Source organism: Ochotona curzoniae, unplaced genomic scaffold (genome assembly GCF_017591425.1).
Source record: "Ochotona curzoniae isolate NIBS_2020 unplaced genomic scaffold, NIBS_Ocur_1.0 contig_4514, whole genome shotgun sequence".
NCBI classification, from domain to species: domain Eukaryota; kingdom Metazoa; phylum Chordata; class Mammalia; order Lagomorpha; family Ochotonidae; genus Ochotona; species Ochotona curzoniae.
Genome location: NW_024466312.1, coordinates 860,969 through 887,790, shown reverse-complemented (window position 1 = coordinate 887,790; position 26,822 = coordinate 860,969). Strand labels below are relative to the sequence as shown.

Here is a 26,822-nt window from a genome sequence, read left to right as displayed (position 1 = left end):
GGGGCCCCAGAATCACATCATGCATACATGAGCAGATTAAGAGGCTAATTTTGAGGTGATACCAAGTCCATATTTACTAATGTTATATTCTTAAGAATCTTGCTTAAAAACTGTAGTTCATTGTTGACCCATGGCTCTACCCTAAGTCGGTCATTGAATAGTAAATGAAACAGCCAGTTTTATAAATCACAATTTTATACATGATTGTTATAATTATTATTGAAATGACCCCAAATCCTTAGTCTCCAAGAAATCATCATACCCAACTATCTATTTTCAGCATCATCAAGTGTTGTTTCTCCAGATGTTAGATTCAAGTAATTGGCTAAGCTAGAGCACACAGATTTCCCAAGGACCTCCACCAGTTAAGTGATGTGGGGTGGGGGGTGGAAATCCTGATTTCTCACTACCAAGTTCAGAGTAATCTTACTACATAGTTGTTGGAAGAACGGTATGGTAGAAATCAAGACTGTTCATGTAGAATTGCTCTTCTGCTCCTCTGTATTATTCTAACTATCCTAGACAGAAAAGGGAGGCAAAAAAATGAGACAATGTGAAATGTGATGATATATAGACTCACAATGCTACCAGCAAATGACTCAGCTGCAGTTCTGTGATACAAGTGTCTGAACTTACCTAACCATTTATAAAACAAATACTTTAACGATATCATGAGGAAGCTGATATGGAAGACATATCAATTTATTTATCCACAATTTAAAAGAACACAATGCTTTGTTAAGGCTGTAGAAATGGTTGAATAGAACCTGAAAATAGATTTTGATATAATTGCTGTGTTACACGGTTGGTGAATTTTTAGCAAATGATTTGGCTTTGTAGTTTTGAATGTAGTTTGCATTCTGACACACATTTTAAACAGTTACTGGTCTATTAGCACAGATTTAATCACATTTGATGTTTTCCATTTGAAAAGTTTAAATGAAAGGGTTATGCCAGTGCAGAAACAACTTCACTAGACTATTAGAGAGATATATTGGTGCAGTTAGTGCAAGTAACACCATTTCAAGTATCTCTTTGGCATGGACTGGGAGAAATTGATATTTGTAAGATATAAAATCCCTTAAGTGTTCCGTTGAATTTTGACACAACTGAAAACAAGTTTATGATAAACTATATACACAGCACATATGAAAGATATTTTTCTCAATTTGGCAAGAATATTATCTTCGCTGTTGTTCAGCATTATGAATCAAATATTTCTTTAGAATAGTGTTCACTTCCTGTAAAAATTAAAATTTTAACATCTACTTGGAAACTAGACAAGTAAATCAAAAGTTTATAAAGAAAAATATAGAAATCTCTATTCTCTAAAAGGGTAGTATTACATTCCTTTAAATAGAGGAAAAATGTAATAATCCCTCCTTTTTCTGGCTGGAAAACTTGATTTATAACTTTTAAAATAGATAATTTTTTATTATTTGAACAAACTCATTGCCAGGCATTGTTAATTTTTATACTGTCTTTAGAGTGGTGACAAGGTAAAATGATAGCCTAATGTAGTCAAGTAACTTTCCAGTTTCTAAGGGAAATCCTTTTTAACTTTACAACCATTTAGCTCAATATATTGTACAACTGAATTGTATATGTTATTAAAATTATTTTCATTGCTTCTCAGCCTTTTGGCTAACATCAAGTGTAGTAAAATTATTTTCCATACCCTAAATCATGAACTCTTTCATTGCCTATTTCTTGATTATGTGTAACCATGCTAGCACAGGGATCTTGTTTAGTTGTTATTTATTTATTTTATTTTTTAGTCTCAAAGTATACCTTAACAGTGTACTTAATATGCTGATTTGATAACTTACAAAAGTATTCAGTGTTGTCTTTGTTTCTTGTTGACTGATGTGGGTAAATTCTTTGGGTGTGGAATCTATGACTACATGTAACAACATTTTACATTTTAGTTCCTACTCATCCTTATTTGTTAGTAACGTTTGGATTGTTTGAAGTTCAGCAGTGTTGACAAAGAAAATTTCCATTGGACATATGTTCATTTTTCTCAACATCTTCACAGAGTAAAATACTTTCACCCGATTTTGTTTTAGAAAACAGCAATTCATTCATTTATTTATTTATACTGAATGAAGGCGAGAATAGACTAACTAGACATTTGCTATCATGTTCTGAAAAGTGATGACTATGAAATCATTAAGTATAGAACTCCAAGTTTATTTACTAAACACACTTTTAAAGTTGGAAATTGTTTGGCCTAAAAGTCACTTTTGGAAAGAGCAACTGGTGCTATCATTTATAAATGGAGTTAACTAAACTGTTTTTTACAGCATTTGCAGATTGCAGTTTTAAACACTCATTAGTAGTATTTACCACATCACAAAGGAGGAGATGACACTTGTATTTATAAGCACCTTAACATAATAAATTGTTTCCCTGAAATACATTCTACATAAACTTAATCACTGAACATTTTTTCTTCTATTATCCTTTCTTTGTGTTGACAAACTCCAGACTACTAAAAATTGATACAACAGAAATACCTCTACAACAAAAGTATTAAACAGCCTTACTGTAAATTACTGACAATGCATAAAAGTCCATTTTTCTTGGTTATTATGCCTTAAAATTTGACTTCACCTTTGCTGTAAATATAAACCATGTCATCTCCTTTTATATTAAGAAAATAGAGGATACCTCTATTAGCTTCTTTATTCTATTTGGCGAACTTATTTGGCTGTGTTTACAGTAATTATTAGTGATTTCAACACTGAATGAGAAAAAAAAACTTGATGACTTATATTTTGTATACTCTTTTCATTGCTAATTTATTCTTAAGAGTACTGTTTTTATTAAACTATTATTTATTGCCACTATTTAAATTCCCAAGGTTTTGTCTGTGTGTGTGTGTGTGTGTGTAATTTCATATCAGAGATACAAGTGGAAGCAGTTGTTGGTATTGAGATTTCAGTAGTAAACTTAAAAATTGAATGAAATAATTTATGAGAATGTCTTCTTATTACCAAATTATAAAAAAGTTATATGTAATGAAGATTAAAGCTCCAATTTCAGAGTTTCAAAAATTACAATACTAGAAATGTTATTCATTAGTTATTGGTGGGAATAGTTCATTCACCTCTTACAGCTACACTTAGTCATAATACAACTTTTCTATTTTAAAGATTTTTAAAATTTTACTTTAAACTTATTGATTACAGAGATAGACATCTTCCTTTCACTGGTTTACTCCCCAAACAACCACAATGGTCAGAGCTGGGCCAGTCCAAAGCTAAAGGCCATTAAGTTCTGACAGGTCTCACACATGGGTGCAAGGGTCCAAGGCCTGTCCATCCCCCCATTGCTTCCCTAGGCCAACAGCAGAGAATTGAATCCAAAGTGGAGCAGCCAGGATAAGAACTCTTGCCCATACTGGATACCATCTCCCCAGCAGAGTATTAACCTGATACACCAATATTCCAGCCCCCATTGTACAACTTTTAATACATGAATAATAATTTAGAATACACCAAAGTTTACCCAACATGTACATTTCATCATTCGGTGCTCTCAATTAATTAAAAACATTGTAAGTAGTGAAAATAGATCATAAAACAGTTCGAGTAAATTTTTCCATTTTGTAGTTGAGAATCAAAGACATGTTGAATTGTATTTAAGCTGAAAATTTCTAACAAATTTTCATGAAATTATGCCACCATAAATATGCATGTTAATAATATGCAGGGGGCTGGCCACTGGCTTAATTTACTAGTTGTCCACCTGCAAGTTTTGGCATCTGATATAGGCACTGGTTCATGTTCTGAAAGTTTCGTTTTCCATTCTGTTCTTGATTATGGCCTGGGAAAGCAGTAGAGGACGGGCCAAAAGCCTTGGGACCCTGAACCATCTCTGAGTCCTGGAGGAGGCTTTGGTCTCCTGGCTTTCGATTGGCTCAACTCTGGCTGTTGCAGCCTCTTGTGGAGTGAACCAGTGGGTGGAACATCTTTCTGTCTCCTTTCTGTAAATCTGCCTTACCAATAAAAATAAATACATCTTTAAAAAGTTAATTAAAATGTGTGTTTGTTAAAATGTCTGATGCAACTTCAAAAGCTTTATCAAACTGTAACTTATTGCAAAAGTGGAATGAATGCATAGTGTTTATAATGCATACGTTCCATTATCTTTTGAAGACATTTTTATCACACCTCATTCATTTACTATTTGAGAATAGCAATAGAGTACCTACACTCACACATTCTAAATGTTTTTCATGGAATATATGCTTGTGAGGGAAAAGATTTATTATTCTTTATTTCACTTCCAGCAAAAATATACTTTCGTATATTAATTTCAGATATATTTTATAGATAGAAAGTCCTAATGTATTTCTAATAGCTAATGATTTTAAGTGGTGTTTTTAATTCATATGAAATATTGTTTTGCTGTTCATATTCTAGTATTCTTACTATAGAAAAATTGAAATATAATAGTATAACATTAAATCTTATTCCTCAGTTCTTTGATGATTTGAACTTTAAGAAGCCTATAGTTTCAGATTCAAATAATATATAATAGTTAGGGCATAAAATACATTCAACTTTCACTAAAACGTTAAAATGCATATTAGAAACTATAGCAAAATACCATTTTTATCAGATTGGCAGATCTCTGTGGGTGTTATAACTTGATTAAAGCAAAAAGTTTTTTACACAAATTAGCAGAATATCATAGTGAATAGTGATTGGTCATTTCCTATATATCTCACATTTCTTAAGTATGCTTGGGATATAAAGATGGTTAAAGCATTGTTTTCATTCTTTAAAAAAGTACACTAATAGTTATATATAAATAGGATAAAACTCACAGTCTCTATTGTGTTCCTCAAAATAATGTTTGTACTATAATTATCCTCAAATTTTAAAAATAAAAATAGTACTGTATGTTTGAAGAAAAATGAATGATAAGCTCATCACCTGTGTTTTTTCACTGCTCAGAAGAACCCTTCGAAGTAGGAACCTACTTTATAGAAAATAGGAAGAGCTTAACATTTCTTAAGATTTTTTAAGAATTAGGGATCCTCAGTCTGAACAAACTATATTACAAATTTTCTTCAGTCATCCTAATTCTTCTCAAGCTTGCACATAAGCTTCAGATGTTAATTACTTCAATGTACGTTTGCTGATCTCCTGCTGCGCTTCTAGATAATAGGGATGCTCCAGAGAGAGGAGCAGGGGAGAATCACGACATTGCCTGTCGTGATTAAGCAGCAGTGACAAATTACAGAAAATGTGGTTTCTCTAGGAAAACAAACAAAATGACAAGAGCTTACTTTGTTTTTATGAGAATATTTCCTCTAATCAAGTAGTGCCAAATACTTCGTTTTGTTCAGTAACTTTGATGTTTCTTAAATCTCTACATCCCTGTATAAAAAAATCTAATATTGATTTTTTAAGAGGTTTATTATTTATTTATTCAAAAGGCAGAGTAGTAGAGAGATAGAGATGGAGAGAAATAAACATCTTCTATCCCTCAGTACACCCCCAAATGCCTGCAACAGCTAGGGCTGGGATGGGCAGATACCAGGAACTCCATCCGGGTCTCTTGTGTGGTTGGCAGGGACCCAAGTTCTTGGGCTGCTGTCTGTCGAAAAAGTTGATATTCATTTAAAGCTTGCTTACACTTTGTGAGAAGACTGTCAGCAGTCCAGAATGAACACTGTGCTAAAAAGATTCCAACTTTTCTGTGAATGATCCAAAAACAGCAAACAGAAGGCGTTAAATTTCTTAAGAGTCTCAAGTGTGTACATGTGTGTTATGCCATTCCTGTCATTAGCTTTTTTTTTCTTTGGGGGGGTATGAGAATAGACGTAAAATCTTGGTTTGCAGATGTGTAAGTTCCATAGAGAACTTTTGTATGGCTATATTGGGGTTCAGGAGACGACAAAGCCCAAGTATATTAAAAGTAGGTGAAATTGTGCACTTTGCCTTATGTTTATACAGCTCTTAACCAAGTATAATGTGTTTACTCTGATTTTAGGACATTTGTCTTAGCAGTAAGCCTTTCATATGTCAAAGACATTTGCTGGATTAACATCCTGAGTTGTTTCTCTTGTCCTGTTCAGAAGCAGGTTCATACAAGTACTCTGATGTGAAGCAGAGAATATGAAGTCTATGTAATGATTGTTAAATTAAAAAGAGGCATAGCTCAGTTGATTAAACAGTATATTTAAAGGGTACTTAATGTCTCAGTCTTAATAGCCTTGGTTACCAAAGCCAATCTCAGAACTATTTAAAGAATTCTTTTACTATTTAAATGGCATAACTGAGTTAAAGAAATATACATAGGAATAAAGGTCCATGCTGTTTACCTACACCTGGCCTGAGTCATTTTCACTTTTATAGCCAATCTTTACTAAAAGATACTGCAGTGGGAACTAGCACAGCACTTGTTGATTGACTATATTCTACTGTATCATTTTCACCCATGTCTTAGAATGTCAGTGAGTGGAAAAGTGCAGGGGAGAGCACATAACATGTACTCAAAATGTCTTCTTTCTCAATTGCAGCAAACTCAGTAAAGCTAGAAATGCAGAGCGATGAAGAATGTGACAGGAAACCCCTGAGCCGCGAAGATGAGATCAGGGGCCATGATGAGGGTAGCAGCCTAGAAGAACCCCTAATTGAGAACAGCGAGGTGGCTGACAACAGGAAAGTCCAGGAGCTTCAAGGCGAGGGAGGAATCCGGCTTCCGAATGGTAAACTGAAATGTGACGTCTGTGGCATGGTTTGCATTGGGCCCAATGTGCTTATGGTACATAAAAGGAGTCACACTGGTAAGCAGCTGAAAGAATAACCTGATGACTGCCTGTGACATCTGATGTTGATATTACCTGACATCTATTCTCTTTCCTTTTTATTCAGGGGTGGCAGTAGTGAAACTACCTTTTTTAGAATGCTAATATTGGATTGCTGAAATGCAGAAAGTAACCTGAGTCTTGACTTCCAACCTTCAAATCTAAATACCCTATCAGAAAAAGAAGTTTAGGATTCAGTTTCCACACTTCTTAACATAGCAATAACATGACAAGGGTTCAAAAGGTATAGGAGAATTTCATTATGTAACTTATCTTTTTATATGCCCATACATAGTTTTCCATACCCATGGGCAGGTAATATAAGTTTGCTAGCTATGAGCTTATACTGCAGAATGGCACTCATGCATTTGTATAGGAGCGAATCATTTTCATTTTATTAAGTTAACTTGTTGAAATACAATTTCCAATCAATCTTTGCTTACCACAGGATCACTGTAATAATGGACAGATAGCTTTCCCTACTTCAGGCAAATGACTGCCTTCCTGTAGTCTTTGGTTATAACTCCTGCCAGGAAATATGTCAGATCAGATATGACAAAGGATGTTAGATGTGCAGGTGGAAGTATGTAATCATTGAATAAAGAAAAACCCTCAGCTCAATACATACTTTGGATATAAGATAGATGGAAAATCCTTCATGAAAACCCACCGAATGAGGAGATGGATGTCTCCATAACCTCAGCTGCTATAACCTCAGCTGCTATTATTATTATTATTATTATTATTATTATTATTATTATTATTAAAGCAACAGAAATGAGATTATGGTAACACGTGAGGACCAATGATTTAGAGTTGGTGGTCCCTTTCTCTCTAATACAAAGTAATGTTGTACAGCAAAATTATCAATAACTGATACAGTTCTAAAACATGCTACTTTTGGAAAAGAGATGATTCACAATAAAGAAATTTTGCTTAGGCGCTTGTAACAAGAATTTGTTATGAATTCTCACCGTAAAGACAATAACTTAGGTTACTGTGGGACATCATGCATTAAAATCAGTATTATCACAAATCAGAATATCAGCTTTAGAACTTACACACTTTTTCCAACCGTGTAGTCAGATTTTTGCTTTTATATCTTGTTCAAAATTTCCTTTTTAAACAGCAGTATGTTTTAAAAGACTTATGTAAGCAGTGCTAATTATTTTTCTCTATAGTTTTTTTTAAAGGTCCTAGAGTAAGCTGAAAAAATCAAGATTGTGCGCTTTCAATAAGAACAAAAACAGGGGCTTGGAGGAAAGACTATAAAGCCAATCTTTCGTTGCTGTTGTGGAGTAATCCTAAGTGTGGTTTGCAAGATGAGTTTCATAGCATTCTATAGAAAGTGATACTGCTAAGGAAGGTGAAACTCATACAAATATGTAATTCCTCTTAGTAAAATACAAGCCAAAAAAATCACTCTAATAACTGCAGTTATTAGAGCACTATACTAAACAATTTTGGAAATATTTTAATAAATATTTTGTGAGGTTAATTTTGTGAAAATTTGAAGATCCAGATTGCCCATTTCTTCGAATTTTCGTTAATCACTGCATCCTGGCGTCTATGGTGAAATTTATGAAGATTGTTAGTGCTTAAATACAGTTAATACTTCAATATCTATTCTGCTCTGCAATTGATACTACTGAGGTAAAGTTGAGTTATTTTAATCCTGAAATGATCTTACAAACATGGAAAATGTTTATAGTTAGTTATATAGATTTTCAAATGGCCTAGGAATATGAGACTAAACAGCTACTCTTTTAAAAATATTTATTGAAGTATTGTGAAAATTATTACTCTTCAAATCTGAAAGTTTCTTTTCATGGAGAATCTTGGCATATCGATCATGCATTTTAGATTCTGAAATTTTGGGTATGATACCTTTAAGTATCTATTTAAATATTATTTTATTAACCCAGCTTATATTCGGAGTGAATCCTGACATTTTCGTGCTGTTTGAGAATAGAGGGGTCTAATTTTGTAGCTTCAAAGTTGATTGAGAAAAATAAATCAGAACCTGGCTGCTAACCAATTTTGTTTTTCTTCGTAATACCGTGAACTATTGCCTGCATTCTGAACTTTCCACTCCTATCAATTATTTATAGCTAATATGAAAGAAACTATGTTCAATCTCTTCATCAAGGTTTTAGGAAATATTTTCACATAAATTTAGCTTATAAACTATCTAATACAAAATTGATGGTGAAGAAACATATACAACCAGCCAATTTATAAGCACATGGGATGTCAGATCTAATTTTCCTCTTCTTTCATACTTTACTGTAGTGCCAATCTTGTGTCTGATCAATGGCTTATTGTTACTTCTTTGGCATTGCTACTTTTAAGTAGTCAGGTAATATTGTCATCGGATACACCAGGCATTCTTCACTGGGAATATAAGAACAACAAACTATATAGGGATAATAAATAAATTCATGTGTGAGCATAAGTGGATGGGAATACTTTAAGTAGGAGATTCCCATAATTTTTCACCTCTCTGGGGTTGCATACTCTCACACATCTTTGTAATTAAGCTTCCATCACCCTATCTTGTAGATTACACTTTGGGAAGCCATTCTTTTGCTCCCAGGCCTCTCTCAAGCAAGTGCTTAAGATTTTGTATATTTATGGGAGGCTGTCCCATTCAACACAGGAACACCTTTTGTGTGATATTAGCTAAAAGCAAATACACTTATATATATTTGCATTTCTGTTGAATATTTACACATAGGTCTAGAACTATTGTTAATGAATTTATATAAAATATTGAAATTCCATTTATTGCATAACAAAATTTATATATGAATTTATTCATGAGATACTAAAACAGACCAATAGATTGGTAGAATGACCTTTTTGAAAAAAGTAGTGCAGGTAAAGACTGGACATGGATATCATGGCCATATCTTCATTGTTCTCCTGGATCTAGTGTTTTTAGTACAGACTCTTCTGCCCACCATTGGAAGCCATAGCTAGCTATCACATGCGCAACAACCTGGTTTTACACAATTAGGTCACTTTGTGCTATCATTGATGCACTTGGTATACTTGTGGAATATGTTTTAAATTTGTTTGTTTTACATATGAAGTGCACAATCATTTTTTTTTAGTCCCCTGACTCTAAAAGGGCCTGTTGATCCAAAGAAATAGCTCAAATAATTAAGATGTGTGGTTACAGTTCCTTAAACATTGAATATTTTTTGCATATGTAACTTTTGCAAAAAGAAAAATGCAGCTAATTGGATCTTTTACTTAATCATTAGATAATTTTATACCTATTAATAATGTGTAGGCAAGGAAATGGGTGACAACAACATTGAATAAAACACTTATTGATGTTTTATAGAAATAGTCTATTAAAAATTTAGCTAATTCATTTAGTTTTATTTATTACTAAACAGTGATGATTCCTATAGTGGGGTTATTCCTAAAATATCACTTTATATGCTAAAAATAAGAATTTCTGAATTACTACCTAATTTCATCTTTGTCTTCTATTACTGTTACTGAAAATGTCAGTAAAAGTAGAACTAACTAAAGTAAGTGGATTACTAAAATGAGGATGATGATGATGATAATGGAAATTATTAGGATTATTAAGGCAGATGATATGGTAATGATTATGGTGATGAAGAAGTTTTAAGTATATTTCAAAAAATGAGTAAAGCTATAGAATTAGTGAGTATCGGCTCTAAAAAGCATAGATGAAGGCAGTCATAATTCAGATTGATATTTTTCAAAAAATGAGTTGTGATCACACCTTTTATATTGAAAAAAAAAAAAAAGGTCCATGGCTACTGATCTTTATCATGCCTTGTTCTTTACATCCTATGGCTGAGGAAACTCCAAAGCCCCCACCCTGCAGCTTGTATGCTTAGCAACATTACTTCCCATTATATCAAGGCCATCTTTCTTCTGTTTTAACATGTATTCATTGGAAAGGGAGAGAGAGAGTTATTGTCGCTATACTAACATTCGCTCAAATGCCTACAGTAGCCAGGGGTGAGCCACGCAAAGTCAGGGGCCAAGGTCTCCTTGCCAAGGTCTCCGTTATGGAACACACATGGCCAGTTGCTTAGACTGTCTTCCCCCTCTCCTGTTCGGAGAAATCTTTTTTAAAAAGCTGTAAACTGAAATTTGTAAACTACTGTTCCGTTAGAGTAAAAAGAATTAAAATATATTGTATATCTGTATATAAAAATAAAAGATCTGACAGACTTTACAGCCTATTTTCTAAGAGAGCTTATGAAAGATTTTAGGTTAACCAGATGAATTATTAGACAAACTACAATTTAAAAAAATTGCAACATGCTCTTTTTTAACATAATACATGAAAATGGGACCTTCCATAAACTTTGCTCCTAGGAATTTTGTATTTGTTAAGAAAAAAAAACCTTGTTTCCCACCACATATGTAGATTACTTTTAAGATATTGTTACCTGTAAAATTTTGGTTTTCTTTAGGTTGTAAAAGAAATTAAAAAAAAAAACTATATGATAATTTGCAGTGACTGCTACCAAAAAAGTAGCCAGTTTATCTTTTTTTTGCCTCTTTTATCAAATAAAGAAGTAATGAGTTACATCAAAGAACCAAAAAGTGATTCACTAGTATTATGAATGCTTCAATTAAAGATATTGAAATATGAAAATTCAAAATAATTTCCAGAAAACTATTAACATTATAGTCATTATCTAATCTGAAATACAGAAATGATTTAGTTCAGCTAAAAGTGATTTTTTAGTTTTCTTTTTATTCTAAATTTTAAGATTTTTGATGATATACTTTTGTTATTTGCAAAACTTGTAATATGTCTGTTTTGTAGATAAGCAAGCTCAATATACTATTCATTATTTAATAACACTAGCTGTTTGAGCTATTTGCCCATTTTACCATTTTATTATGCACATATTTTATGTTTGATGACATTGACGATGGCTGGTTAATGGCAACAGATTAAGTTGATGTTTTAGTTTTGATAGCAATATTCATAATAGGAAAAGAAAGAGAAAATATTTCTACCAAACAAATGATTTCACAAAATAAATGAATATACAGGAAATGCCTACATAATAATAACATCCTTCAGATTTTTCAAAATATCAGAACACTTGGCCAAAGCTGTCGTTGTCAATGGAGAGGAGAGTTTTATTGTTTTATAAGCCAGGTCATTCACTGAGCCTCTCTGGCCCCTTGCCTTTATCGTCTAAATGAAGTTGACTTTATCAACTAAACGACCCTTCTGACAGAATTTCTGTGAATCTTAACAAGATAACATAAAGAATTCTGGAAGGCATACTGACCAGATATGCAAGCCTCACTCCAGAGTCCTCTATCCCTTGATTGTATTTGGATACTTTGATACATAAGCTTTGATTTCTTAATTTGAAAATTGATATTAAAAATAATGAACCATTAATGACATTGTGAAACTGAAATATTACATGAAAATCAACTAGGTACACACTTTAAATAATGGAGCCTGGTTATTCAAACAATAGCGAATAATATCTTTATTCTGAGTCAACAATGGAAATCTTATCAAATTTATATGAAGAGGGAAAACAGCTACTTAAAGCTTGGCTTTGGTATTATGATCAATTATAGGAAGAGCAGTGCTTAGCAGACTATGCTAGAGGTCAACATTTTTAGTATAGAGATCTGGCTGTGGTTTACAACAGATGGTGAATTGGACCCTTGCGCATAACATACTTGATCTTTTCTACTTCTTGTTCTCTCGACAGGTGAACGCCCCTTCCACTGTAACCAGTGTGGAGCTTCTTTTACTCAGAAGGGTAACCTTCTGAGACACATAAAGTTACACTCTGGGGAGAAGCCGTTCAAATGTCCTTTCTGTAGTTATGCCTGTAGAAGAAGGGACGCCCTCACAGGACACCTCAGGACCCACTCTGGTGAGTGTCACCAACTCATTGAAGAAAAAGATAGCCTAGGGAAATTCAAGTGCTGTAAAACAGTCTCAAGCAACTTACAGTTTTGGTTTGTAGCTAGGAACCACTTAAGCAATAATTTATGTGTATTCATTAAGCAGCTGATAGATTGTTCAGTATACGTATGACGTTTTTGGCTTAATCTTGGTCAAAAGGAACACTGTCAACTGCAGTGTGACTTGTTGAAGTATAATGGAATAAGAAAACAGGCGTTACATAAATTTTTGTGTTGTTTGAAGTTTTGTAGTTATTATGATAGTAATTACTGTTAATCCAGGATAATTGAGATATGGTAAAATGTCAGTTACATTTTCAAATTACTATATAAGTGATGAAAGCTGTGGTATATTTTGACTGATATGCTCACACCAAAATTTGTATGGGAAATCAAATATTGTTACTCTTAATTTGAAATTATAGTTTTCATTAAAATGGATTGCTATATTATATACCAACTTAACTCTTCTTGTTGCTTTAGCTTTCAAACTATAGTCATTGCGCACAACCTGAAATTTTTCTCTGCTTTATAAATCATTAAACAGTAGAGAACAGGTTTAATATATTTTTTTTTGGTACCAGGATATAATGCATAAAAGAAACAGAAAGATCAGAAATCTGAATGAATCTCATTTAACTTTTAGCATGCATTGATATAGCCAAGAAGTTAAAGGTGGAAAATTAATATAGCATGCTTTCAGGCCAGTTGTATGTGCTCCTTCTATCCATAATGATATATTAAATTTTAATTTTAATTTTAATATGAAGATATGATGGAAATGACATTTTCATCTACATTGACAAATTATGTTACAAAGTGCTAAGGATTGTGAGGTAATGCCTGTATTATCTTTCTTTACATTTGCCCGTTATGCTTAAGTCTGATCTTAATTTTTTTAACATGAATGTGAATTACGTAAAACTATTTCAAGCATTAACTCTTAAACGTGGGCAGTACAGAAATGAAATTAATGCAAACATTAAAACAAAATCGCTTAAGTATATATTTTACTTTCTTCCCTGACATAAAGCAATTCACTTATTCCTGTGACATATTTTGTTTTAAAAGTATGCTCCAAATATTGTATCTTAAAGTGGTATCTTTTTCTTATGTAAATGTATTACTTATTAAAAGATTTTTTTTTTAGGACAAGATACCTCTTTCCTTGAGCTTGCCATGTGTTGCAACTTTTTTCTTTTTGTTTTTCTTCCTTCCTTCCTTCCTTTCTTCCTTCCTTCCTTCCTTTCCTTCTTTCCTTCTTTCTTTCCTTCTTTCTTTCATGTTTCTCCCATAGTTGACAAGAATGCAGGCCCACGCAACAAAGTGGGGAAGGTCGAGGAATAGGGGAAAGTAGGTGGGACAGATGCTCCCAGTTTTCCTTTTCTTCCCTTTTCTTTTGGGGGGAGAGATGTGGAGGGGGCTGCCCCCTGCTGCCAAACTACACCAGTACCTGGGGATGGGGCTGTCCAGTTGATGTCATAAACTCCAATGTGGAGAAGAGTGTTATGAGGCTATTGCTAGATAGTTCTCAGGCCGTGTTGGTTTCATTGCTCCAAGGTTGAAAAAAATCTTACCAAGGTCCATTGGCTGAGAGTCCACCTTAGTGCTCCACTCATGTACCTGGGCATTCCATCCACTGCACAGGCATCAGCACTGGAGGAGGCCCAGTTTTGAAACATGCATTCCAAGGGCAGACCACAAATTCTGATTGCCCCTATGGCTGGAGTTTTGAGACCAGTGATCCAGCTGGGAATTCTTCCAAGAAACCTCACCTGGGGTGACCCCAGACCTGACTCTTACATGTGCCAGCCAGTACAGGGTCTGGTTTAGTCCATCACTCATATCAGCCCACAAACACACTAGTATTTATAGTTGCATGCTCAGTTCCATCCCAGTCCCACGTCCCATGCAAACCGACAAGTGTTGTAGCTCAGTCCTGCCTAGCATGCCACAGATCTGGCCCTTGCACACACAAGCAAGAACTGCAGCCTAGATGGGGTGACCCTCAATATCCACCACCAAACTCAACTCCAGCCCCAGTTCCTACTCATGCCAGTATGACTGTTCTGGTCATTGCCACATCCCTCGGCTCTTGTATACACCCATGGGTGTTGGAACTTGACTCAGCTCACAGTTCCCCTTTCCTATCCCATGAATCAGTCCAGTGTATGCTAATGAGTGCTATACTTTGTCCAGCCTCAGCCACCCCCAGCCCTGGCTCCCATGCATGCCAGTAAGAGTTGCAACCCAGTAAAGGAGTGTCTCTATTAGGTCCACTCCCAGCCCCATTCTTGAGCTTGCCAGAGGGTGCTGCAGTCCAGTCTGAAATGACTTGTACCCAGCTTCAGCACTTGCCAGCAAATACAACAGCAAAGCCCAGCTGGCCCACACTTATTTTGACTCTTGCGTATGCATTGGCCTAGTGTAGCCTGGCCTTCCTCCAAATCCAGCTCAAATGCAGGCCAAAGATTGGTCTGCCCCTAGTCCTAGCTGTCATGTTCACCAATGGGAGCAGTGGCCTAGCAGGGGAGTCCCTGAAGTTCCCCTACCAAGCTTTGCTCCAACCCCAGGACTTGGTTGTGCCATTGGATGCTGTGGCCCAGTCTGGCATGACCTGTCTCATCTCAGCATTCACTGGCAGGTGCTGCAGCCTAGCTCTGCCTGGTCTGCCCCCAGTCACAGCTCATGCTGGGGAAGGGGTTGCTTTAGCCTAGCCCAGCCCGACCAGCCTTCAGGCTTGGCCTTAATGTGAACTGGTGGGTATTGTGTCCCAACCTGACCTGGGCTGCACCCCAGCCATGACTATCACACCTGCCAGTGGATGTTGCAGACTAGCCAGCCCACAGACCTGACTCACATGTATACTGACAGTTACTGTAGCCCAGCCTGAACTAGATTGCCCCCAGGTTCGATTCTTGTGCTCTCCAGCCAGGGCTGTGTCTTAACAACTCCCCAAGCTCCCCTATCAGAGTTGCTTCCAGTTGCAGATCTCACTATACTGATGGACATTTGGTTTGGCTCACCCTGACTTGACCCACCTCTATCTCAACCTTCACCAGTGTGCACTGCAGCCTTGCCAGTCCAGCCCACACCTATTCCAGCTCTAACTAGTGGGTACTACAACCCAACCCTACTTGGCCCATGCCCAGACTCATTTCTCATGTGCATCAGCAGGTTCTGACACCTAGCCCAGCCCTCTCCACAACCACTCTGACTCTCACAAGTACCAGCAGGTACTAGAGCTTAGCCTAGTCTGACACATCCCCAGACCCAGCACATGCATATGCCGAGGGATGTTGTAAGCCATGTTTAGCCAGGTCTACTCCCATTCTTGGCCCTTGCACTCATCAGTGGGAACTGCAGTACAGCAGGGGCATCCCCTTGGCTCCCCTGCCATACACACTCCAAACCACAGATATTGGAAATGCCAGGTGGTGCTCCAACACAGCATTGTATGACCTAACGCCCATTTTGGCCCTTGTGAATGTTGCAGCCTGGCACAGCCTGGCTGGCCCCCAGTTCCAACTCTTCCAACCTGCGCAGCCTGCCCCCATCCCCAGCACTCATGCAAACCAGTGGGGTGAAGTAGCCTAGCCCAGCAAGACCCATACCCCATTCTACATGTGCCAATGTGCTAGAGTTTGGCCAGCATTGCCTGGTCTGGCCTACACCCAGCCATGACTCTAGAGATCACCAGCAGGAGCTACAGATCCCAAAGTTCCTCCACCATGCCCACTCCCAGACCTAGATCTCATAATGTCAGAGGGTGCTAGGTCCCTACCTGGGAGAGTCTGCCTCCCTGTCTTGGCCTTTGTGTATGCTGGTGGATGTTGTGGTCTGGTCTGCCCCACACCCAATTCATGGGTGTGCCTGCCGGCACTGCAGCTTGGACCAGCCTCGCCTTATCCCAATCCCAGTACCCATAGGTGTCCGTGAGTTCCATGGTCGTGCCTAGCTTGGCCCATCATCACCCCCAGCTCACCAGCAAACCAGTGCTTAATGCAGTGAGCCCCCAAATTTCCCACAGAATCTGTCCTCAGACTCGGTTCTCTCGCATCCTTGAAAGTGCCATGGCCTAACATAACATGGCCTATGCCCTGCCCTGACACGCCTTGGTGGGTATTGTGGTCCAGCCCTGCAGCAGGCCCTCAGTCCTAGCTTTCATGTGCACTGGTGGGCTTTGGTTAATACCAACCATCCCAGCTCAGGTCTCCCCTGTGGGCAGGTGCATTGGTCTGACCCAGAAAGGTACTCTGCTTTTCCTCCTCCAAACCACCCTGTCTCAGTTCCCTTTGTATATTTGTAAGCACAATAGCCTGGTCTGTGGAAGTCCCGCAGAAGTCATTCTTCACCTGTAACTCCCTCAGGAGTCCTCCTTCCCAAATATCCCCATACCCTCTTCCATGAGCAGTTTGAAAACCCCCATTCCTACTAATGCACGGGTCCCCAAACCTCATCCTCCAGCCATATATCATGCCAGGCTGGAGCCTTGCCTGCTTGCCCAACATGCATGCTCACGGAAGGGTCCCCAGACCCCATATGCCATTGTGCCAGTATCTGTCCCAACTCCCTCGCCTCCACATTTCTTTTTAAAATCTATCTTAAAAAAAAATACATAACAATGTTGGTATACTAGTTAACACATACTTGGCATTAACCAGCCCCAGAATGTCTACTTTTTTTTCCAGTAGTATAACACTTGCCTAGATACAAGGCAACTTAGGCATTTGCTTAGAGCTGGGGGTATTGTAGTTTTTAAAACTATTATTGAGTTTTCTAAGGTTTATTTAATGCATAGATTTTAATGAATAGATATCTGTTCTATACAGTCAATAGCTTTAAATATCTATATTTCATTCTTTACAAAATTGTGTTGGTTTTAGCATCATGGCTTAGTGTATTTTTTATCTTTGTAAAGGTATGGCCTATCAGCTTTTGTGCTGATTTTGCAACTTAATATACCAGGTAATAATTTTTACTGATATGCATACATACAATAATCTGTCTAATCTCATCATCGAAGGGTGATGATATTGACTTAGTCATACTTCCTGCTTGAATGTAAAACATCAATCACCACCAGTGCCTTCATGATAGACACTAAAAGAAGCTTCAATCCCATCTTTTGCAAATTGTTCAGAAAGCTCAAAATTAATAATTTCACCAAGTCTTTTAGAAACGATTTATTTATTTTATTTGAGAGTCTGTTACAAGTGGTGGCAAAAGCCACAGTTAGGCCAGTCTGAAGCTTTTTCAGATCTTCCATGTGGTGCAAGAACCTCTCTGAGTCATCGTCCACTGCCAGGTCATTAACAGGGAGCTGGATCAGAAGCAGAGCAGCTGGAGCATGAAACCCCACCCATATGGAGGATTAGCTTGCTATGCCACCACACCAGCACTTGCCACTCAATCTCATCTTTCCCCCACAAGTCCTTGGAGCACCTGGGATTGACAAGGTTTTTTGATTTGATAGGTACCCCAAATCCTATATTCCACAAATTGAGTCTTTTGTGGCCTTGAGTTTCCTAGATTATTGCATTTTTCCATACAAAATTTGCTGGACACATTTTTTGTGCTTTTTTTTTTTAAAGAAATTCCTCAGATAACCCCTGACTTCCATAGTTTCCCATGTCCCCTATGAAACAAACCCAAATCATCTTTATAATTGGGGGAAAAGTTGTTAGCCAGTAACTCACTTCTCTGCTAGTTCAGAGGTTTGAGATGCCCAAACATGAGATGTTCTCAGCTTTCATTGCAACAGTATTAGGAATATGAGCTTTAGTGGAAGTATTCCCTTAGGAACTGAGAGCTGTGAAACCAACAATCCCAATGTTTCTGCACAAAGAAATAAAAACTTCAAATGATTGTTTTATCTTTTAGAGTAGCCATATAAGCTCTGTGTTCTCAGGCTTGTTTGGTGACATCGCAGCTGTCATATCCTGTAGAGCACACCTAAGCATCTCCCAACATTCTAACATACATGAGCCATGCCAATCGAAGGCTATTTGGTCACAGCATATAGCCAGCTGTTATTAGTAAATAGGTCACAAGTTACATTCAGTGGGATCTTTTCTTTGCTGTTAAAGTGAGTTTTCTAGTGGAAAGCAATGAGGCAAGGAATGCCATGGTAACTGGCAAGACCGTCTAATAAATCCATGTGTGAAGGAGCTTGTGAAAATATTGACATGGAAGGAAAGGCAAATCCAAACTCAGAATACCTATAGTTGCCTCTCAGGAGGAGTTTGTTTCCTCTGTGTTGGGAGAGTTTATGTATAATCCACTTGCCTCCTGTTGGCTGATCTAACTGGGAAATGTTTTTGAATTGAGGTCTTGACATGATACAGCTGTGAACTCAACAGTGGTTGTAGTCAAATCAGTTATACATAGAGAAAGAAAAAAAATCCCTGTAGATTAATTCCATCCCTGGGGCAGAGAAACCAGGTTAATGACTGGTATATGTAAGATAGCTTGTCATGTGCCTTTTCCTCAGTGGAATCCTCCAGAGGGAATTCACATAAGATGCTACTTCATCACATTTTATATGAACTCTGAGAAGTACATCCACATAACTTTCCCATTGGGCTTCTTTCACCAATCTTATAGTTTTGGTTTTCAAAGACCTTGAGCATGTGCAATTATTCCTTCCATTCCAACCACACAGTTTGATATACGAGCTAAAATTCTAGCTGCGGGGGCATATGTGTTTCCCACTGTGTCTCAGGGAAATCTGTAAACAATGACAGTGGCATGAAGTGATATGTAAACCACTTACAATCTAGTTCTACGCTGTGTCCATTCATTGGTCATTGAAGACACACAATGGATGCGATGCAGTAGGAGAGGTAGAAAAGGCACTTGAGCTGCTTGTTCAGAGAGTATACTTGGGCTTCCCAGACCTGCCTTGTTAGTCCCAGTTCCACTTGACAGTGAAATAATATTTCACCTCTTATTTTACCATGTATTGAATCAGATGACATCTTGTTTTTAATGCCACAGTCATTTGGAGTCACCCAGCACAGCACTCAGCCTTAACCAGAGTAAAGTTAGAAGCTCAGTTTCAAGAAGGAAATAGCTATTGGTAGAATATCATAAGCCCTTTAAAAAAAATCTGTTGATTTATTTGACAGGCAGAGTTACAGAGAAAGTCAGTGTGGGTGGGGAAGGAGGAAGAGAAAGAGAGATCAATATTCCACTCTCTGGTTCACTCCCCGAAGAGGCTGCAACGCCAGGGCTGGGCCAGGCCAAACCAGGAGCCTCAAACCTTTCCAAATCTTCCACGTAGGCTGCAGGGGCTCTCCTAGTTGGGATATATCATGCTGCTTTCTCAGACACTTTAGCAGGAAGCTGGATCAGACGTGGAACAGCCAGGACTTGAACAAGTGCTTATCTGAGGTGCCAGCATTACAGGTGGCAGTTCAGTGTGCTACCCCTCATTGCCAACCCCAGAACACCATGTGTATTTACTACAAAACCATTCACTCAGCGGTCTCCATTGGAAGGCATAGCGTGTCTGTTTCTATGCTTTCCAGAAATCACAGGATCTGCTTGGGTGTTAGAGCAAGACTTACAGGCAAGCTTCCGTGTGAAATGTTGCAGATCCTTCTCTTGCCTCAAGCACCTCTCAAAACCATCAGTCTGGTGGACTCACCTAGTACTTGCACAAGAGCAACATAACCAGATATGGCCCATGTTGCTTCCAGAATCCAAACAGGCCACCACATTTTCTTTTTTGTAACGATGGAAGGTAGAAGGTGAGGCAATATATCACTTACTACAGTTCTGTTCACCATGCTTGGAATACTCGGCTCATAGAATTTCAGCAATGCTGAAAGCCCCTAAACTAAACTTTGATGGAATTTATCTACTATCCTGTAAGCATGTATATTTCTGAGATGTCCTGGTTGTTTATACTTCCTGCTTGCCAAATCCAACCAATGTAATGTCGTGAATATAATGTTCCAACTTGATGTTTTGGGAGATGTCAAGATGAACAAGATTTTTCTTTTTCTTTTATATATATATATATAAAAATAGGAGCAGTTTTTGCCTTAAGGTTGGATAGTGAAAGTATGATGTCGCTGCAATTTAAAGATAAATTGCTTCAGATTATCTATATTGGTAGGAATTTTTTCATATAGAAAATAGTCAGTAGTTCCATAGCAAGTGTCAGGCTCTATGTTAATATGTTCCAATAAACATTTTACAACTAGTAATGCATCTACAGTTGGCATCAGAAGTCTTTATGCAACTATTGAACTATCTGGATTGTGCATTAGCGGAAAGTTTAAATGGGCAGACTGTATGAGTCACAACCAGAGCATCTTTCACTTTCTCCTGATGGACTCATTAATATCCGTAGGTCACCTAGAGATGCATTATGTCACCCTTATCATTGCACTGTTACCAGTAACCAGTTGTTTTTGGATTGCCTATTTTATGTGGCATTGATAATGAGGCTATCCCTGCAGTCTTCAAACATGAGCAGTCCAATTCCAGACATCCATTATGACTAAAGCCTTAGGCCATTCCTGCTACCAATAACTGTTAGCAGTCAGATTCCTGATGGTAAAGCACTGAGACATTCAAATAGGGAAATTGTGAGGACATCATGAATGGATAAATGATCGCAAGAGATTGCTGAAGCTTAAGGGGAAGCAGTGAAGGATGGCTTCTTGAGTTCTCCCCAGACACTAGGTACTAAGCTAAGCACTTTCCAAGGATTATTTAATTAAAATTCTTTTATGTAACATTAACAAAAGGAATAGTTTATAGATTAATAGCAAGTCTACTCACATGGAAAATGCTTTTATATTTAAAGCCCTAACCTAGCATAATATGTACAAATAATTATCTTTGAATAAATGCCCAGGCCCTTTCTTTCCAGTGTTAGATTTGGGTTTTGTACACTATAGAATTTTCTGGCCTAAACGCTACCCATAACATATCATCATCTTTGATTTCATCTTCAGTTTTTTTTTCTTTTTTTTTAAGAGCTTGAAAACCTTTGTGAACCCATCAGATATGTATTAAATTTTAATGGGTGTGACTTCTTTTTCTAATTGTTATTGGAAATTGGACATTTAAATAATTTACTTATTATAATAAGTCCACTTGGCATAAATAGGCTTGACTATAATCATAAGTGGATGTTGGTAACTATAGAGTTCAGCCGCTAGGAAGTACTTGTGCATATCAAAGAGGTCGCAGGGCATTCCAGAAGTGTGGTGTTTCAGGTTACCCATTAGTGTGTTTTACAGAGGAAATGGAGAGCAGCCAAATCAGAGAAGGTCAGCTGAGAGCCGTTCTCACCTTTCTAGTATTCCTCCTGGACACTTGAGGATACTGAGCCGGAGAGAGGGTGCCTGTCAGAGTCTGGATTCAAATTGAGGAATCAACTATGCAATCAACACTTTACATCTGTGTTACAGAATAAATAATAAGAGCTCCCCGTATGTTTATGCTATAAAACCTTAATCCTCATAGAGTTAACTCCTAACGGTAAAAAAAGGAAGAATACTATCTGCAAGGCATCTGGGCGGTAGAATGGGCATACTGCAAATCACCAGTGGGACTGTAAACGCACTTAATTTGCTCTTTAAATCTCCTGTGCTAACACGATTTGATTCTAGCTGCAGTGTGGAATCTATTCTTCTTGGACTTTTGATGCTAATCATCAAGCATTATCAGATCTTAAATAACAGTCCCCCATTTCCTTCAAAGTTAGTTTTTTAAAGACAACCTGAAATTTTATAATACACTTGTGTAAAAGATAGTTCATGCTTTAAACTGTTCATCGTGCATTCACAGCACCAGAATTCTTGCTCACCTGCTGTCTGCTGGTCTGTGTGTACGAGACGACTAATACGTTGCTCACATGTGAAATATAAATGAGATTCTAAGAGGGAACGGTAGACAGTAGAAGGGACAGAAGTACTGAAATGTATCATCAACAATAGACCTGCTGAAGATCGTGGTCAAATTTACGAGGAGTGAGAAAATAAGCTAGGATTTCAAAAATGTAAAGCATGCAATTGTAGGGGAATAAAGGTTATTGATCTGTAATTTAAACTCTTGCTGTTCATTAGCCTTGGTGTTTACCACATTTTCAAATTTGCCTTATATAAATTTGTAACAGTATTTATGTGACTATTTCATGATGCATTAGTGCTCCTACCACAAAAGTGATTTTTATTGCTTTTATTTTTTAGAATTTCAGCTTAGAAAGCAATTGTAGTCCTTTCATTTGTAGAAATTTGATTAATGTGCTTGTCCAATATTTAAGGAAGTAGTATATAATTAAGTTCTAGACCTCTACTAATTAAAACGATTCTTAGTTTGTGTGTCATTTTAAAAAAACTAGGAGGGAATTTAATTGTGTGTTTTTTCTAAATCCACCTACATTTCCAAAAATGACACGCACACTAAAAACCATTTTGATGGACAAAGCTCCAGGATAATTCCATGTCATATCAAAACCTCACTGTTGGTTAGGAATTATACTAGATTCAGATTATGGAAAATATCATTACTCATTTCATTTGAAATGAAAAATCTTAATGCCCCAAGGCAATTTGTTGTCTCTTGTATTTAAAGAAAAAAAAAATAAATTTTCTTTAAAATGAAGTGCTGTATTTTAAGGAGCTTGTTAACTCTGATAGTAACCTGTTTTTCAAACATGTAATAAAACATCAGTAAGCAATCAGTGAAGGAATTTTATTATTTTTCTTGATCATCTTCACTATAAGAATTGCTTCATGTTTTTAATATTATGGGAGCTAGTCTAAGTAAAAATCTTAGCTTCAATGAAGGGATTATTTGGCATATGCTATTGATTTGTGTTTTTTACTGAAAGTCAGACACAGACATTAATTGATGTGATGTGTCTTCGTCATGTATCCCTGAAGTAAAAGGTGACAGGAGTCTTCTATGCCAACATTATTTTACTTAGGGTTAATAAGTTTAAATTATTCTAAACAGGTATCTAATTTATTTCCACACACTTCAGGAATGCTGATTTTTTACAGCAGTACCTTACAGCAGTACAGTAAGTACAGCAGTACAGCAGTAACCTATTCAATGTTTCACAGTTTTTGGCTTAAGGAAATTATTGATTATGTTTAATCCTCCATTTTCAGCTATTTTGTCCTATAAAAAAAATGACTGGACCAGATGTAGCTTATAAATGCCCATTTGTTAAAACAAGAACAACTCCTTCCTTTTTCTCTATTTTTAGGTAATTGATATAAAGACTATTTTCAATTCCCAGTAGCTCCAAGAACTGTATTTCATCTGCAAAAGTAACTCAGGTAGATTGGATTCTTATATTAGTTCCTAACAATTTTGTGAACCAGAGCAATTAAAAAGTGAAACTCAAAAGTTTACCTTTTAAAAACTTGTTTGTTCAATTGTGCCCTTACCTAATGTTTAAAAATCCCTGCACACTAATATTATGACCCACCTTGCATTTGAATTTGAATTTGCCTTATCTGCATCTTCAGATTTTTTAAAAACAAAGTTCAAGGGCCCTGGAGCAGTGGCTTAGTGGCTAAATCTTCAACTTGCAAGCACTGGGATCCCATATAGGTGCGGGTTTGTGTCCTGGCTGCTTCACTTCCTTTCCAGCTCCCTGCTTGTGGCCTGGGAAAGCAGTCAAGAATGCCAAAAGTCTTGGGACCCTGCACCCACATGAGAGACCGGGAGGCCCCTGGCTTTGGATCAGCTCAGTTCCAGCTATTGTGACATTTTGGAAAGTGAACCAACAGATGAAAAACCTTTTTCTCTGTCCTCTATGTACATCTGATCTGCCTTTCCAATAAGAATAGATAACTCTTTCTAAAAATTTAAAAATTTAGAAAAATAAAGTTCAAAGTTTGTCTGATTTGAATTGAGATACAGCTATGCTTGTTCTTATTGTGAAAGAAGCAATGTCAGTTGCTCAAATTTTACAAGGTGTATGGGATAGTCAAGTTTTAAATGGTGTATGTAATTTGTCATGAAAGTTGTTTGCCTTCAAAAGCACTGCCATTTTTAAAATTTTTAATATGTTTGATTAACTCCAATATATTTAAAATGTCATTATTTCAATATAAAATACCAAGAACATCTGCCTTCATTTTTTAAAAAAATAATATCTTAAGAAAATCCAGATTTATTTTATACTAGGAGGACTTTCTCAATGTGAATGAAGTTCAATTTATTTTTGCTTTCATGCTTTAATGTCTTTTTTTTTTTTTGAGAAACAGAGAGAGGTAGAGAGAGCTGTCATTGTGGGACAGCTTCAAAATGCATGCAATGACTGAGGCTGCACGAAGGTGAAGGCAGGAGCTGGGAACACAGTGTGTCCTGCCATGGTACACTGCCGTTTCTTACAAAGAAATGAACACTACGACCACATAATTTATTTACACTGATTCATCAGTGGTTCTGTAAAACTAAAATTTATTCTGCATGCGTTTGTCCAACTAAGTCATTTTCTTTTGTAATGTACTTGGATTCCTTCTTATTTTACTTTACAGTCTTGTAATCTTCTCTTTTTGCCTTCCTAATAAGCCCTTTCCCGAATTCTTCAACCATTTAGTTCAACATTTTCTGTAATGAGCCCAAAAAAGTACACAAATAATGTACTCCAGTTTTTATATTATGTAAAATATTTTCTATACCATGGAATTGGTGCAAGATGGGCCTTTGTGTATTAATAGTACTGATTATCCTGTGAAATAAGGAATACAAAATTTCTGAAAAGTAATTACTTAGCCAAAGCTTGTTCTAATCAGGTTTACGCTATCATTACCTCAAAGCCAGACCACCGTCATTTTTTGTTCCAGAATTACCAAGGATATTCCTTTTTTTAGGTTTGTTTATATTTATTTATTTATACTTTATATTTCCTTTTGTTTTTTAGGTTTATTTTTATTTATAAGGCAGAGTTACAGAGAGGAGAAAAGAGAAATCTTCCATCCATTGATTCACTCCCCAAATGGCCACAATTGCTGGAGTTGAGCCAATCCAAAGCCAGGAATAATGATAGACACATTGGATTACATTATGCTAGTTCAGAAACTAGATCTAGTACAGCTCATTCATAATAATGACAGTAGAATAAATGTAGTATAATTTGTCCTACAGGCTTCCCATGAGAAGAAACTATTTTAAACTGATTGTAGACTGGCGCTGGGCCCACTTTCTGGTTGATCTTCCAAGAGTGAACTTTCCCCACCCTCACCTCCTCCCTTCCTTGAGGTGGTGGATGGAGGTGGAACACACTGATGATTACACAAGCAGTGTCACTTGTACACATGATTTACCTAACTGTGCCGGGCTGATTTCACCTATGAAGTCCTGAGACTGATGCTATTGGTGCATCTCTGTGCTTTCCAATAAACACCTGAGAGGAGATGGAATTGGTGGCTTCATTCCTGAAGACCACAGTCGTTAAAATCTGATCCAAAGCAGAAATCTACTTTGAGTCAGTTCAGCTAGTAATTCAGTCCCTGTGATTTCCGGCTGTCCCCCAAATAATTGTTACACATCTACACATATAAACACATGTCTACATATTCCTTATAAATGATACCAAAAGACTAGTTGCACATAAGCTTTCACCAAAGTAACTGTTAGGTACATTTCCAACACATTTCTCGGAGGGATTATTAAGGAGAAGTCTTTCTGATATAACACATACACATTTTATGTAACTCATCTCATTTTGACACAGAAACATTAGAGCAATATAGAAATATCTTTTCCTGTCCATCTTTCTCTCTTTACAGGCGTTGTAAAGAAAAAGGGCAAGAGTCATGGGCTTTTTTCTCAGTACTCTGAAAGTTTTCCAGCCATTATTCTCATTCCAAAGCTTACGCACAGTTTTTATACTGTGTGTGGATGTTTTTGTGGACAGTCTTAACATGTGGCCATTTTGCATACTGTTTTCAACACTGTGAGTCTGCCGGCGTGGTATGTTTGGCACTCCATGGCAGAAGTGGAGAGACTGCATGCCAACTTCATTACTCACCCAGTGTCCAAAAGGACATGTCATACTATGGAGTGT

The 26,822-nt window shown here is 36.9% G+C and overlaps 1 protein-coding gene across 5 annotated transcripts in view; it reads left to right on the top strand.

Annotated features, from left to right (window-relative positions):
• Positions 1–26,822, top strand: part of IKZF2 (IKAROS family zinc finger 2) — a 152,296-nt gene that overhangs the window by 90,880 nt on the left and 34,594 nt on the right. For 4 of the 5 annotated variants that reach the window (XM_040986445.1, XM_040986450.1, XM_040986448.1 and 1 more), the window contains exons 4-5: positions 6,539–6,805; positions 12,574–12,741. In XM_040986445.1, the coding sequence (XP_040842379.1) occupies positions 6,539–6,805; positions 12,574–12,741 (435 nt within the window). The remainder of the gene's footprint in view (positions 1–6,538; positions 6,806–12,573; positions 12,742–26,822) is intronic. The other variant, XM_040986446.1, reaches the window with a different exon arrangement.